The following is a 16,704-nucleotide window of genomic DNA, read 5'->3' on the forward strand; positions in this document are numbered from 1 at the left end:
TTATATTAATCACTCTCAACACCTCATTCCTGATGGAATCCATCACCACGAGGGTATCCGCTGTTATTAGACAGCTCTTGTAGAGTTGAGGACAGTAACAGTGAGGACCGTGTTTAGTTTATGAAACAATTTGTTTTACTTACCGACTGGATTTTTCTGACTTGCTGTTTCAGATGACAAAACAAATGGCGAGGATAGTTCTGTAACAGCTGTCGATGTTGTCCTGTTTGGCCTGAATACCATTATACCACTCATGACGGAGGACCTGCTCAGGGTAAATATTATAAGTCATATCTGTATGTCATATCAGCTGGGGGTAATAGGTGAGATGGTCTGTTATTCAGTGCTCAATCCCATTATACCACTCCTGACAGAGGACCTTCTCGGAGTAAACATTACAGTCACATATATATGTCATATTGGCTGAAAGTGGTTGGGGAGATGTTCTGTCTGGTCTCAGTACCATTATTCCACTCTTGACTAAGAACTTACTTGGGTATATGTCACTGTCATTTATATTTTGTACATCAGTGTCAGTCATGCCCACAGTGACAGAGGACCTACTGAGTGTAAGTTTGTCAATCCCATATAAAAGTCAGGTCCATAATGTGGTGGCAGGGAGGGGGAGGTGTTCTTGTTTACTTCAAGGGTAAATTCAGTCTAATGTAAGATCATGCTTACATGAGTTTCAGACCAAATGTGAGGTGAGGGAAATCTGTGTGAATATTACTCAAAAAAGTTTTTTTTTTTTTACAGGATTTTCTTCATTATTTTCAGTTAGATGCTTTAAGCCATTTTTCCTCTTGCAACTTTTGAACATACCACTTTACTTATTTGTATTTCATTTTTCTGCTTATTTTACATAATTAGATTTTTTGCTTTAACTTTTCAGTTTCCAAACTTGTGTTCACAGTATTTCAAGCTTGTAGCATTCCTGACAGAAATTCATCCTGACAAATTTACCTCCTTACCTGAAGAGTTGTTCAAGACGCTCATGGTCTCCTTGGAGCTTGGTCTTGTTTCGTATCCTTTACATATCTCTGTAACTATTTTATTTACTGACAAATTTATCATGGAAGCTAATTACTTTTTGTTACAAATATTTGTCTATGTACACCATCAGCCGTTCAGACTCAGTATTCTCTGGCTCAGGCTGCCAGGGTTGTATGTAGTGCTTGGAAAGTTGCCTTAGAAGAAATTACTAAAAAAGAAATGCTCTCTTGTTGTATTTACATTTAGGGGAATATGCATGTTCTTTATGTCGTACAGCTATTTACTGATCGTCTGTATGACTGAAGTGCTATTGAAAATAAATTGAATGCAGTAGGTAAAGTTCAGAATAGAGATTAAACTTTACAGATTGACCAGTACAGTTTATCAAATATGGATGAAATTTAGCGGACCACTCAGCTGTAGTAATTAAGGATTAAGAGAGTTAACATAACTGTTTATTTTTCTTCAATCCCTTAATAATTTGTGTTCATGTGCTGGTACCATTTTAGAACAGATTTACCGGTACTCTGTGTAATTTGTACGATATTCACAATTATTTGATTTCTGCTAAAACACTGTGCAACTTTCCAATGTCAAACAGGAATATTAACAAGTACTATGTCTATAAGTTAAACCAAGCACGAATTACAAATTCTTACTCACATTAATACGATTAATGACTTAATTTGAAAAATAAAAGACATATTAAAAAGATAGCAAATTTACGGTACCTTTTAATTTTGATAATATTATTCCTTGACTGTGTGTGTAGATATGGTGCAGATATAAGCAAGCTGTGTTTAGAATGTATATATTCCTTGGGAACACATGTATTCCAGAACAACCTGGCGGGAACCTTAATACACAATACTCTCAAACATTTCCTTAAGGTCAGTTCAGATTTAAATATGTTTTCCTTATATAGCAAGATCCTACCATGGTAGCTCAGTAGGGAAAATGTAGATACTGCAAAATTAACTGTCTGATATATCACTAACAGGGTTTTTCGTGAATTTCAGCTTTATTTTGCAAACTCTTGATACAAACTATACATCACTCTAAAAGGATGTCTTCAAGGGTTGTAGTAGGATCTTTTAATTTTTTACATACCTTTAACAATTTCAATTTTACGGCCAAAATATGTTGTAAAAATTCGGCAAAATCCCATTTACAAAACAAGAAAAACACATTTAGAAATTATACAATTTTTTTTGCATGGAAGTAATGATTTAATGCTAAGATATCAGGAAAGTTTTATAACAGTCTGTGAACACATTTTTGACAATTCAGTGTCAAAATGGCTGGTATTACTGTAGAAAATACCCCATTAAAATCTTTTTTTGGATGACAGATTCAAACTTTTCCAAGATATTTGATAATTTTACAAGTTTATACTAACAGCTTCTGTGATGTATAATATCAATTAATGTCTTACATTTAAAGAGAAATCAGAGATAAATGTTGTTATGGAAAACATTGATCAGTACAGTACAACCCCTCTAAACTAGAACCCCTGAATACTTTAAACCCCCTCCAAACTGAACGGATTTTGAATTCCTGAATTTTGGCATTCTTATTTCATTGCAAAAATACCCATGTAAACTGGAACTCCTTTTTTCCAGAAACTGAACAGTTTTTCCAGACCAAATCTCTATCAACACAAAATTTCCCCTGAAAACAATTTTAGCAGTCAAGAGACTGAGTTTTTTGGCACTTGCCTTTTATCACGATTACTAGAATTTACACTATTTGGTAGCATGTGTCTGTAGAGACTTTAATGGGGTTGTTTCACACATTAACTAAACAAGATTAGGATTTAAAATGAATAAGGTTGCTTGGTAATTATGTAGCTGTTTATGTTATGTAGTAACCATTCCGCAAACAAAACCCCTGTAAATTGAATGCTATTTAATATTTCTGAGTGACTTTTTGATTTGAAGTGATTTCATCTTCAAGGATATCCTTATTCCTGTCTTCAACAAAACTATTCTTATTATGCCCCCCTTCGAAGAAGGAGGGGTATATTGTTTTGCAGATGTCGGTCGGTCTGTATGTCTTGTCGGTCAGTCGGTCTGTATGTAGACCAATCCGTTTCCGGATGATAAAGTACGCTTGGGCCTAGAATCATGAAGGTTGATAGGGAGGCTTGTCATCACCAGCAGATGACCCCTATTGATTTTGAGATCTGTATGTCAGAGGTCAAGGTCACAGTGACCCTGATTAGTAAAACGGTTTCCGGATGATAACTCAAGAACGCTTGGGCCTAGGATCATGAAAGTTGATAGGGAAGTTGGTCATCACCAGCAGATGACCCCTATTGATTTTGAGGCCAGTATGTCATAGGTCAAGGTCACAGTGACCCTGAACAGTAAAACGGTTTCCGGATGATAACTCAAGAAGGCCTGGGCCTAGGATCATGAATATTGATAGGGAGGTTGATCATGACCAGCAAATGACCCCTATTGATTTTGAGGTCAGTATGTCAAAGGTCAAGGTCACAGTGACCAGGAACAGTAAAATGGTTTCCAGGCAATAACTCAAGAATGCTTAGGCCTATTGTCAAGAAAATTGATAGTGAGGTTGGTCATGACCAGTAGATGACCCCTATAGATTTTGAGTTCATTAGGTCAAAGGTCAAGGTCACATTTGCCAGGAACAGTTAAATGGTTTCTGATCTTCTTGTCCAAAACCACAGGGCCTAGTGCTTTGATATTTGGTATGTAGCAAAATCTAGTGGTCGTCTACCAAGATTGTTCAGATTATTTTCCTGGGGTCAAATATGGCCCCACCCTGGGGGTCACATGGTTTATATAGACTTATATAGGAAAAAACTTCGAAAAACCTCTTGTCCAAAACCGCAGGTCCTAGGGCTTTGATATTTTGTATATGACATCATCTAGTGGTCCTCTACTAAGATTGTCAGAATTATTCCCCTAGGTTCATATATGGCCCCGCCCTGAAACTGAAACTGAAACTGGTTTATTTGCTTAAACGCCTATTTCTACATTTAAAACATATTCAGTGGCGTTTTACAATACAAGTTGAAATAAAATATTAAATATAAAATATTTTAAATAAGATTAATTAAAACGAATCAAATTAGCAATTATTAATTTAAAGTCAATGATAATACTATATTTTAAAATATTACTTACATACAATTATCACAGACAAACATTAAATTTCTATCACTGTCACCAGCATCATTGTTTAAAACTCAGTCAAAACTTAGAATAATGCAAAGTAGTCTTTGAAGAAATGCGTTTTCAACCTTTTCCTAAAGCAGTCAATTAAAGAACTTTGTCTGATGTTCAACGGCAAATTGTTCCACAACTTTGGCCCTATAGTACTAAAGCTTCTATCACTAAAAGTTTTTCGCTTGTTGAAAGGGACGATGTAACAGTCAACTGATGACTCCGAGGATCTGAGGGAGCGCTGGGGGATTTTCGGTGTTAAGAGTTCAATCAAATATGCAGGCGCATTTCCAACATGGCAATTGAACATGTACGTCAAAATCTTAAAGTTTATTCTGGCTTTGATCGGCAGCCAGTGCAAATCGTAGAGTGCCTGCTTAGAACTGTCTCTTCTTCTACGATTCAGAACTAACTTCGCACACATATTTTGAATGCGTTGCAGTTTTGCGATGTCACAATCAGAAATACCGTATAAAATAACATTACAGTAGTCTAAATGCGAAATAACCAGCGATAGCACTAAGGTTACATGGTTTACATAGATTTATATAGGGAAAAACTTTGAAAATCTTTCTGTCCAAACCGCAAAGACTAGGGCTTTGATATTTTTAATGTAACATCATCTAGTGGTTCTCTACCAAGTTTGTTCAAATTTTCCCTCTAGGGTCAAATATGGCCCCACCCCGGGGTCACATGGTTCATATAGACTTATATAGGGAAAAACTTAGAATCTTCATGTCTATAACCTACATCATTCAAATTTGGAACATAGTATTGTTTTAAGTGGCAAGATGATCCTTGACATGAGTTGACCTTGATCTTGACCTAGTGACCTACTTTTTCATTTCTGTAGCTACAGCCTTCAAATTTGGACCACATACTTAGGTTTGTGTACCGAAACAAACTTTGACTTTGTTATTGACCTAGTGACCTACTTTCACATTTTTTAAGGTACAGGCTTCAAATTTGGACCACATGATTAGTTTTATGTTCCAAAATAAGATTTGACCTTGATTTTGACCTAGTGACCTACTTTCACATTTCCCAAGCTACAGCCTTCAAATTTGGACAACATGCATAGCTTTGTGTACCGAAATGAACTTTGATCTTGAGATTGACCTAGTGACCTACTTTGACATTTCTGAAGCTACAGGCTTTAAATTTGGACTGCATGCATATTTTTGTGTTCTGAATTGAACTTTGACATTGATTTTTACCTAGTATCTGCTTTCACATTTCTCACTCTACAGCCTCCAAATTTGAAGCACATGCATAGTTCTGTCTACCGAAATGAACTTTGACCTTGAAATTGATTAGTGACCTACTTTCACATTTCTCAAGCTACATCTTTCAAATTTGGACCACATGCACAGTGTTTTGTACCGAAATGAAATTTCACCTTGATTTTGATCTTGGGCTAGTCTTGAAATTTGGAACATTAAAAAGTGGCTTGGTGGTCGGTGCCAAGATCACTCTGTGATCTCTAGTTAGGTTAAAGGTCAAGGTCAGATTGGACCAAAACAGTAGAACTTTTGTTTACAGTGAGCTTATAATTTCTGTTCCTTGTGCAATTACTGAATGCATCAAGGGGGGCATTTCGTGTTCGACGAGCTCTTGTTTTGTTACTTACTCAAGTATAAACATGCAAGTCATCAAAAACTGCCAAATGGACACATTTCCATGCAGCCTTGAACAGATACCAGACTGTAGTTCATCTTAAAATCGTGTCTCTTTTAGCTACTTGGTCATCTCAGCCAGAAAAAGAGTACTTAAGGTCAAATTGATAGAAAATTTTGTGTTGTTTTTATAAACCATCAATTGTCCTGATCAAACTGGGACAGACTTTATCTATATTTCTAATGCTTTGCTCTGTTGTTGCTTAGTCTTTTTTGAGTAACCTTTTTGCTAAACACCCCTATAACAGTTAATGTCAAAATTGGAAGATGGACAAATTCATTATAGAAATTTAGCAGGGTAAGTGTTAAGAATTGCAGCCTAACAAGAAAGTACTTTGTTATAGCAAAGAAGTCTTTATTGTACCCCCCGACAACAAAGTTGTAAGTGGGGGGTATACTGGTTTCAGGTTGTCTGTCTGTCCGTAGACGCAATCTTGTGCGCACCATCTCTCCTTATCCCCTTGACAGAATTTAATGAAACTTCACACAAGTGATCAGTACCAACAGTAGTTGTGCATGGGGCATGTTAGGTTCTTTTAGAAAAAAAATTTGCAGAGTTATGGGACTTTGTTTTTTGTTACTATGGGACTTTGTTTTTTTGTTACTATACTATATACTTAGACACAATCTTGTGCGCACAATCTCTCCTCATCCCCTTGACACAATTTAATGAAACTTCACACAAGTGATCAGTAACAACAGTAGTTGTGCATGGGGCATGTTAGGTTCTTTCAGCGACAAAAATTGCAGAGTTATGGGACTTTGTTTCTTGTTAACATACTATGTACATACAGTCTGCATATGCAATCTTGTGCGTGCCTAATCTACCAAACCCTTGCACACAATTTAATGAAACTTCACACAAGTGATCAGTACCAACCCTAGTTGTGCATGGTGCATGTTACATTCTTTTAGATAAATATTCTGCATAGTTATGGGACTTTGTTTTTTGTTACTATACTGTATACATACAGTCTATATACATACAGTCTACATAATTATGCAATCTTGTGTGCGTCAAATTGCAATGTACTGTGTCAGTGCATGCGGGGGGTACATTCATCACCTTTAGTGATAGCTCTAGTTAAAACTGTGATTCTTAGAAGTCTGTAGATTATTTCCGGCTGCAAAGTTTTCATACAGTCTTTCAGGTTTGGAAACTAGGATAAGTATACAAAAAAAATGTATAGTTATTTGAGTGTTCTTTTTGGCCAAACTGGTTGTGTCTTTCTTTGGTTGCAGATTAATGGTGGACAAGGTTGCCTATAAATGTATTATTTAACAGCTTATATATACTGAATTTATTTCAGATTGTGTTCCGAATGTTGCTTCTAGAGAATTTCAACATGGACCTCCTTGACACAGCCAGTTCATCCTTGTTTTGCCTCATCTGTTGTCATACGGAGGAGTATCAGCACCTAGTACACGAGATCCTAGACACTCATATAGATCAGGCATACAAGACACGCCTCCTGGAGGCATTCAACAACCTAACTCCACCTTCTCTGTCTTTGACAGTCAGTAGACACAATAAATTGATATTTATGGAGAATTTCAACAGCTTCTTGATAAATGTTAGAGGATTTTTGTGTGTGAAATGATGCACTTTTTACAAACTATGCAATATATGTTCTGCTGAGAGGAATTTTAGTGATTACACATATGTGGAGGGTACACAGTATGTTTGCAAAAAGCTCATGTTCAAAATATTATGCACAGGTACACAGGCATTATTTATTATTTATAATCAAAAAGTGCTATGATTGGAAGAAAAGGGTAAAGAGACTGAAGTTGGAATCCTACTCATTAGTGATTAATGTGAAATCTGTTATTGCAGGTCAATGATATGTTACCAGTGTCCTGCATGTAACACCATTCGTTCAAGATGTAATGCTTATAGCACTATATATTACAGATGTTATGCATGTACCATCGTGCATAACAGATGTCCAAGCACATACATTATAGATGTACCAGCATCTGATATCACAGATGTCGTAGCATTGATATCATATCTTTATAAATTAAATACTTGCTTTGGATAAATTATATAACTGTATTGCCATGGGAGACTGTGGCCCAGAACAGAATCTTGACCTGTATATGTACAGAGTAAGGGGCCGATTGCCAGACAGAGAGAGATGAGATTTTGCAAACTTGAAGGAACAAAAAATACTGTGATAAAGTGTATTATACAGCTATAGTGTGTCTTAAAATAAAAATAAAAGGTTGAATTGCTGTGACTGTAGTGAATGTACTAAAGCCATAGAAACTAAGATACCATGAAGTCTGGCTCAAATGGAGTGTAATTCAGGAATTAGGGAATATTATTTTAACATACTTGATACTTTCTTTTAAATGTCTTTTAGAGTTTTTGAATAAAAGGTGGTCTTATTTTGTTTTTTTACCAGGATGGTTGTGTTCAATCAACAGAATTACCTAAATTATGAACAAGTACATATTGTGTTTTGGAGTCAATAAAAAACCAGTGTATAGTTGTGTTGATGCAATTTAGTTACAGTTTTAATACTCACATAATTTGAACAACCCTGTTGATAGGGAAAACCTTTCCTTGTTTTGTTAAGGTATTTTCATTTTCTGTTGAATGAAAGTCAAACTTTACATAATCTTTATTTTGATCTATTAAAAGATGCATAAATAATGCAAATATTTGCTCAGATTGTTTTGTTAGTTCTTTTTACAGCCATACAATTCCACCCTCATGCCAACATAGTTCGAGGCCCCATTTGTCTTGAAGTTTTTCACATTGAAGCGTATAAATCTTCCTAGCACTGGTTCAGCCAGTTTCTGTTCTACCACAGTTACTGTGTCCCTGTTGCCTGTCAAATACTGAAGATAAATAGTAAAAATAATGTAAGTTCTACATGTTGTTCTAATCGTTCAAGATTACCTGTCAGTTCAACAGCAATGTAAAAGTGGCTCATTTATGCTGGCATGTTACTCTATGTAATTGATGAAAACAAATTTCTACAAATTTCCTTTAAGGCTGAAATGGACACTTTAAATTGAGGTTTTGAAAATTATTACGAGACTATTGTGAAGCATTGTATTTCTCATTAAATGCTTTTTATTCAGTCGCTAGAGAAAATGATTATGTAATGGCCGACACTAATGGCCAATATTTGAGCCAAATTAAAACTGAAACTGAATAATTTGATTAAACGCCTATTTTTATACAATGATATATTCAATGGCGTTGTACATAATAATAATAATAGTTATTATAACATTATTAATAATGACAATAATTGTCTAAATTGTAGTGCACGTACATATATCCAGCAAACTATTATTTAAATGAAAGTCGCTAGACAATACCTGTAAAGCACAGTCTTTTCTATAGTCTTTCCAGTTGACACCATCTGTAGAATATTGCAGTGTGTAATTTGTCACCATAACGTCACAGCATGGAGCACCCTGAGAAATATTCGCGCTTTAATGAGAACTGATTTCATATAACAAGCTTTTAGGAAAAACATGTTCATGTTTAAACAGACTACATGAACCTCGCTGACTTAGAATAACTTGCCCTCCGCTGATATTGGTTTGAAACTTCGCTTGAGGTGTGGTTTTCTTGATGCGAGGGCTTATTGGAGGTCGGTGGTTCTACCAATGTGCCCGCCCGTGATCAAAAGTTACCCGGTGTGGCACATAGGGTCCTCGTTCACAATCAAATGGAAGGGAAGTCGTCACATGGCCTGTTTCGGTTCATTTGAAAAGGCAACCAAAAACGGCCTACAATTAAAGATACGATAGGCGCACTTTTCGACTTGCAAAGTGGAGATGGTGTTAACACCTTCAGACACTACTTTTAGGTGTAGAAAGAAAAATTAATTGAGCAGTTTTGCCGAGTATGGGCATAACGTGCTTTCATTTATGGCTTTCATGTCATTAAAACGGTCTTGTGGCTTTCTTAGTCGTGCCCTTAAAAGTTAGGCTCTTGGTGCTCTGACTTCAGACAAGTTGTTGAATACATTGTTAATATGATCTGGTATTTTTTTCGCTGATGTTAGAGCCTTTCTCTGCGAGGATTTTATTTACATTGTGTTGTCAAACTTGTTGAAAATAGGGTAGGTTGGCATGCCCTAAACGCGTTTAAACCCCTGTTTCCTTTGTATAGGTTACTGACCGATCCAAGGCGGTGCCCCAATTTTCAAGTTGTTTGCTGTCTGTCTTGTACTGATTTCGTGTTGCGTATGTTGTCTCATTTGTTGTTAGCGTTTCTTTCCTCTTTCTCCCCACTCCCCCTATCGCCCCCATCCTTCCCTCTTCCAATTGCGCTCCCTTGTTTTGGTATCCCCTCCCCCGTTACGATGAGAAAGTTATCGTGTCCACCTTAATTCCGGCTGCCGGAATCCTAAGGCGGTGCCCGATTGTTGTTTTTTTCCTGCTTATATGTGTGTGCTTTTGCGTCTGTGTGTCTTGGGCGGTGCCCTACAATGTTGTTATATCTTACTTGTCTGTTTATCTATGTTAGTTGTGTGTGGGTGTGTGTGTTTGTCTTTGGTACACTGAAGTAAATGTCTGCGCTACTAGGGTTTACGTTGTAGTGTAACTGTGATTAAGGAACGTAGCATTCCCTTTGTGTATTTATCTTTGTTCTACTTTCCCCTTCAACCCCCTCCCCCGCCGCCTTTCTACCCCTTACCCTTCCTCCCCCTCTATCTATATTTTGCATAAAATTAAAACGTATTTGTTGGTTGAAGCAACCCGTCTGTAATATTTTCCCGTTACAGCTTCTTTTTGTTGTGGGCCTACGCTCTGAGGCTGTTTTTGTGGTGCTCTGTGCTTCCGAGAAATCTACCCTTACCTATTGTGTTTTGAAACAGTGAAATAAATCAACTAACCTGTGTAGCAACCTTAGTAATGTAATGCATAGAGCCAGTGTCTATCTGTAGATAATCCTGACTGCTGGACCTCTCGGGCGTGTACCAGCCTTGACCGTTGTCCAGTCTCGCGTGCTCCGGACCATACCCAGGCTGACTTTCACTGGCAGTTATCGAAGAGTCTGCAATCTTACCATTCTTCATACCCAATGCATCCTCACACCTAGAGTTATATTGCTATCATTGTTACCGTTGAAAGCTGTTTTGAAAGCTGTATTTTCTGTTGAAACAATATGTGTGAACGTAAAATGCACACCATTGACTGGAATATCACGTGAACGATTTTGAAAAAGTTAGGAAGTGAATATTTCTACCGCTTGTATCCAAAGAAGTTACTTGCGTAAAAAATCCAGAACTGTATATTACGGAATCCTGTTTCCGCCATCGACTTTTCGACCAGACAGATACGCGAAAACTTGAAATTAAGCATCTAATTTCAACTTTTCGCGCTAAAAATGTACCGCGAAAAGTCGAAAACTTGAAGTTTTTAACACGACAATTGTCGTGCAAAGGTCAACTTCTCGATCTAGAATAAAGCGCGAAAAGAATAAATTTAAAAGCCTTAACTTCAACTTCTCGCGCAAAGATGTCCCGCGAAAAGTAGAAATCTTGAAGTTTTTGACCCGAGAATTGTCGTGCAAACATCAACTTTCGACCCATACTCTAGCGCGAAATGTTGAAATTAAGTGGCCTAGACATATCTTCTACTTTTCGTGCCACTTCTTTGGTCGATAATTTCGCTATATTATCGCTTAAATTTCGACTTTTCGTTCAAACCCTAACCCTAAACTAAACTAACTAACCCTAACCCTACCCTAGAACGAAAAGTCGAAATTTAAGCGATAATATCGCGAAATTATCGGCCAAAGAACTGGCACGAAAAGTACAAGTTAAGACTTAAATTTATATACTTTTCGCCCTACAAATTCAGTCGATAAGTTGACATTTGCACGACAATTGTCGCGTTACAAACTTCAACTTTTCAACTTTTTGAGGAAATATCTTAGCACGAGAAGTTGAAATTAGCTCTCTTAATTTCTACTTTTCGCGCTTGATTCTGGGCCGAAAAGTTGACGTTTGCACGACAATTTTCGGGTCAAAAACTTCAAGATTCCGACTTTTCGCGGTAAATTTATAGCACGAAAAGTTGAAATTAGATGCTTAATTTCAAGTTTTCGCGTATCTGTCTGGTCGAAAAGTCGATGGCGGAAACAGGATTCCGTAGTATACTCAGTTCCAGAAGAAAGTGTGCACTTTTTAAGTTTAAATATTTCAAAAAATTCTCCGACGTTTTTGTTTCATTTTTTCATACACTAACTTTCAGGTATAACTCAAACTCTAAAATGCACACCAATTTGTTTACGAACTGATTTAAATTTTGGTACCAAACATTATAAGTTTTCATGAAAATAACCGAGAACAAATAACAGAAAAATAAGTGCACACTTTCTTTTGGAGCCGAGTGCATATAAGGTTCGAAAAAAATACTCTTTTTGAATACTTCATTTCAAAGTCATCATTTTTCACATTCATGATATACCTTTTGCAAACCATTGAAATAAAAACTCTTATGAACAAAATATGCAAGGTGCTGACAGCTCTTGAAAATTTAAAGTTCAGAAACCAGTAATACCGTATGTTAATAGTTAACAAAGTTTACTCACGTTCCTGGCGGTGGTACTGTCGGGACATTCAGCTGTGCAGCCCTTAGTTGATTTTGAAGGCTCACTATAAGGTTGTCTTTTATATGATTTACAGATTCTGCTTTGGTCAAGTTTGCCTTCAGTTGAACTACCTGTAAATATGCTCTCCTTGTAAATACACGTTCTTTTCGCGGTGTTAAAAATGATAACAAGAGCTGTCTCCATAGGATGACACATGCCCCCGATGGCACTTTGAATGAATAGTTATGGCCAATGTTAGAGTTTAGGACCTTTGACCTACGAACCTGGGTCTTGCGCGCGACATATCGTCTTACTGTGCCACACATTCATGCGTAGTTATTTTAAAATCCATGCATGAATGACAAAGATATGGACCGGACATGCCCATCATTGCACTATCATGAAATATGACCTTTAACGTCTAAGTGTGACCTTGACTTTTGAGCTACGGACCTGGGTCTTACGCGCGACACGTCGTCTTACTGTGGTACACATTCCTGCCCAATAATTTTAAAATCTAGCATGAATGACAGATATGGACCGGACACGCCCATCAATGCACTGTCATGAAATATGACCTTTAACGTCTAAGTGTGACCTTGACCTTTGAGCTACAGACCTGTGTCTTGCGCGCGACACGTCGTCTTACTGTGCCACACATTTATGCGTAGTTACTTGAAAATTCATCCATGGATGACAACGATAAGGACCGGACACGCCCATCAATGCACTATCATGAAAAATGACCTTTAACGTCTAAGTGTGACCTTGACCTTTGAGCTACGGACCTGGGTCTTGCGCGCGACACGTCGTCTTACTGTGGTACACATTCATGCCAAGTTATTTGAAAATCCATCCATGGATGACAAAGATATGGACCGGACACGAAAATTGCGGACAGACCGACAGACGGACAGACGGTTCATAAACTATATGCCTCCCTTCGGGGCATAAAAAAACTGAAAAATGATGTGAAAATATATGTTTGAACAAAGAAGTACATTTATTTTTATAGCTCTTTGGTTTGAAATAACGATTTAATCCAGCCGAACTGTTTTGCAGCGTGAAAAGTATTCTTGATTTGAACAAGCAAAGTGTCAAAAGTCATTCGCCCTGTTCGTTCATGTAATAGAGAAGAACACAGTTTAAACATATAAAAAAACTATAAAAAAAAAAAATACGAACGACACGTTATACCTAAACACACTGATAGCATTTTATGCTCATCACCCCCTTCAAAGAAGAGGAAGTGTATCGTTTCTCTCACAGTCACTCCGTCGGTCGACAATGGTTTCCGACCGGCAACTGGGAAAACTGTCATTAGTCAAACTTCGTAAAGTAAGTAGGTCAAATGTCAAGTACAAATTGACGTTGAATCTAAAAATTGTTTCTGAGCCATGGTTAGAATATACCTACAGTAGAGTGCATTTGGTAAGCCGGAAAAGTCGTGTCCATAAAACGTATCCAAACTCCCTTTTGTTAGTATTAACTGTACATTGATTGGACATTGGTCTTAAAACTCCATCGTATGGTTGTTTGTGATCAGCGGATAACCCCTTAGTGATAACTGAGCATCAGGTCAAATGTTAAGGTTACAACTTACTGGAAACTGAAAATACTCAGCCAGTTACTGCCGACCAGCCATTACGAAGCATTTGTGTTTAACAAGAATGTTGACTCTGTTTAAATGCTTCAAGTATCCTAATTTAACGTACAGAAATCTAATTGATTAGATTTTCGAAGAAAATTTTAAGAAACATGGAGTATTTTAAGGGACTGGTGTATAAGTTCCGTAACTTTTATCATAACTGTTGCATTTTGAACCATATAAATGTCAAAGATTTTGAAGTTTTGAGGCTGTTAACAAAGTTATATCACATATGACGGATTGAATATTTAACTATGAACTTGTACAGTCTATAACCAAGTCGCTAATAACACTTTAAACATTTATATACACATATTTCTTTTTGTATTCATAGGAATTTGATAGTTATACTTTCTGATCATATCTCGTTCGTCGGGTACGATTTGAGGGGATAATATTTTTGCACAAACCTGTGACTGAAGGAATGTTTCTAGTGCTCGAACATTTTCCAAGGCCTTGTTTGTGGACGTTAAAGCATTCATATAATATGTAAGGTTGTTTTTCATCTGTGCTATTTCAGAATCCTTGTCTGAAAAAAAAAACAGAATTATGCCTAAAGTATGATTTGTGTTTAGGTAGGTCTGTAGCTGTCGGGCCGAAAAGTTACTCCGTAAAGACAATATCATACTTCAAGACTCGGCATTTCAGTCACAATCAACAATACCATTACCATAAGATACAGAAAGAACAGACATTAAGTTTGAACAGGATGGAAAAAATACAAATAGCCTACATTAAATTATGACGAAAACAACCGAACATAGTGGCGCTTGTATTTGGAAACTGTTGTTTAGACCATAAAATGTCCATTTGCCGATGCTTACAGTAAAGAAAGTTTCATAAATGATAATACGTTATAAGTTCAAACATATGGGGTCTGCAGGAGACTGATCCGAACCTGTGCTGTATTCTCGTAGTTTACCTGCGCAAGAAGCAGTTCCAAGCGAGCCAACGATTTGATTTGCCGTCAAGTTGTGACCGAGTAACGCTTTCACAGCTGTCTGAAGGGTGGCGATATCGTTTTTGGCCGTGTTGAGCTCAAGAACGAGTTTGTGCACATCTTGGTACCGGATCATGTTCTCTCGGTGGAACTCATCATTTAGGATATACAACCCCTGTGTTAGATTGACCAGGTATTGTCTGTAGAAATAAAAACAGGATGAAAAGACATTCCCTATTTTGTTTGTGTGCATAATGGTTTATTGCCATGATACGAAAAACATCAAACACTACGATCATAAAATGAATAAACCGGAACATAAAGATAATCCCACCTATAGCCTATTCCTGAAAGAATGTGTCTTTGTATGTGTTACGACTAAAACTATGTACATTACGTTAAAATACCAATTACCATTCTGCAATCCGAAGACCTGCCGTATTCATCTGACGAGGCACCGGAGCCGAAAATATATTATTACATTTATTTTTTGATATTATATTATACTCCTGTAAATAATATATATTTGCATAATGATTGGAACGATTTATATTGAAGGTGATAGCAGACTCGAAGTATGACGATAAAAGGTAAACTGTGCAAAAACCTTACGCTCCACCCACCACCCACCTCCCCGCCACAGCACACTCACGCCCCACACCGCCCCCGCCCCCAGCACAGATTTAAGCGGTTTTCTATTATGCACACAGTGAATAGACTCCATTATGACCTGGTGCATCTGCAAACCTATGAAACAGATAAAAAAAAATCACACAAACACCGATTTTATTGAAAAAGAAAACTAAATGAAACATATGGACAACTACAAAAATACACGGATAACGAAAGATTATCACGTCGCAGCTGTATTTTGTTTCAAAATATCAGCGGTTCTGTCTGCTGACGGTACTATATTTCTTTCTTGGAAATAAATAAATTTTGCGGATTTTTCAATAAGCCTCTTAACAATTGAGCTTACAGAACAAAGTATTTTGAAGAAATACCTGTCGTAGTTTACATCATTCTGTAACTTGCCTAACACAGCGTTTGTGGTGGTCGTCTGCTGGCTATGGTTAGCTTCAAGCGAATTAACCCGCGCTTCAAGTGGTAAAATCAAGTTGTTGGTCTGGTGCCTGAGTATTTCAAGCTCGAGCTCCACGATGTGAGTGGCGTTATCTAACTTAGTCTGGAACACATCTTTGTAGTCGATACTACACGCCAGGTTTGCCGTGCACTGCTGTAACTCGGCAGGGGTCAGACCTCGAACTCCAGCAATAAAGTTTAACACAAGTAAAATCCGAATAAACATTTTGTTTGCTTGAAAACTTTTTCAAGAGCTTGTACTGTCTTTTTTATTTGAATAATAATTGGTGTCAAAACAGAAATTGCAAATTTTGAAAATAAACTGGTGCGCTTTATATTAACAATGCACTTCCATATCATCTGAGACTCTCGGTTTAAAGTTTCAGCCCTTATCAAGAATATATATTTGGAATGGTTTGGCTGCTAGGGACATGCAGTCAGGTTGTCACATTAAATTTAGTAAGAACATGGAATGGTCAACAAACCTTTTTACATAAGTTCATTTTGTTTCTCGGGAATATTTGAAGGGATTAAATTATCATTTACTTTTTTGAGGAATGCGCAGCTTCTATCAACTGTAATTTTAAAGTTATATACAT

The 16,704-nt window shown here is 37.0% G+C and overlaps 2 protein-coding genes across 2 annotated transcripts in view; one reads left to right on the top strand and one right to left on the bottom strand.

The window, feature by feature from the left end:
* The window catches only part of LOC123552254 (exportin-4-like), a 47,896-nt gene extending 39,353 nt beyond the window's left edge, over positions 1-8,543 (top strand). Inside the window, exons 21-24 of the mRNA XM_053541758.1 lie at positions 174-274; positions 893-1,023; positions 1,766-1,883; positions 7,174-8,543. Coding sequence (XP_053397733.1) covers positions 174-274; positions 893-1,023; positions 1,766-1,883; positions 7,174-7,464 — 641 coding nt within the window. The 3' untranslated portion in view covers positions 7,465-8,543. The remainder of the gene's footprint in view (positions 1-173; positions 275-892; positions 1,024-1,765; positions 1,884-7,173) is intronic.
* Positions 8,544-8,551: 8 nt separating this feature from the next.
* LOC123553017 (uncharacterized) lies at positions 8,552-16,331 on the bottom strand. The gene is made up of 7 exons (XM_045342769.2): positions 16,027-16,331; positions 15,005-15,222; positions 14,493-14,611; positions 12,435-12,565; positions 10,732-10,933; positions 9,203-9,301; positions 8,552-8,713 (listed from the first exon to the last, which is right to left on the bottom strand). The coding sequence occupies exons 1-7, from the start codon at positions 16,329-16,331 to the stop codon at positions 8,552-8,554; spliced, it is 1,236 nt and encodes a 411-aa protein (XP_045198704.2).
* Positions 16,332-16,704: the final 373 nt, after the last annotated feature.

The sequence above is a fragment of the Mercenaria mercenaria genome, chromosome 4, assembly GCF_021730395.1.
Source record: "Mercenaria mercenaria strain notata chromosome 4, MADL_Memer_1, whole genome shotgun sequence".
Lineage (NCBI taxonomy): Eukaryota > Metazoa > Mollusca > Bivalvia > Venerida > Veneridae > Mercenaria > Mercenaria mercenaria.

Bases quoted from the DNA above. Each gene is read 5' to 3' on its own strand.
- LOC123553017 (XM_045342769.2), bottom strand. From the start codon at position 16,331: ATGTTTATTCGGATTTTACTTGTGTTAAACTTTATTGCTGGAGTTCGA. The intron at 12,566-14,492 runs GTTTGTGCAAAA...GCATATTTACAG, and splicing joins AAACATTCCTTCAGTCACAG to GTAGTTCAACTGAAGGCAAA. The intron at 9,302-10,731 runs GTTAGTTGATTT...AATATTTCTCAG, and splicing joins TTACTAAGGTTGCTACACAG to GGTGCTCCATGCTGTGACGT.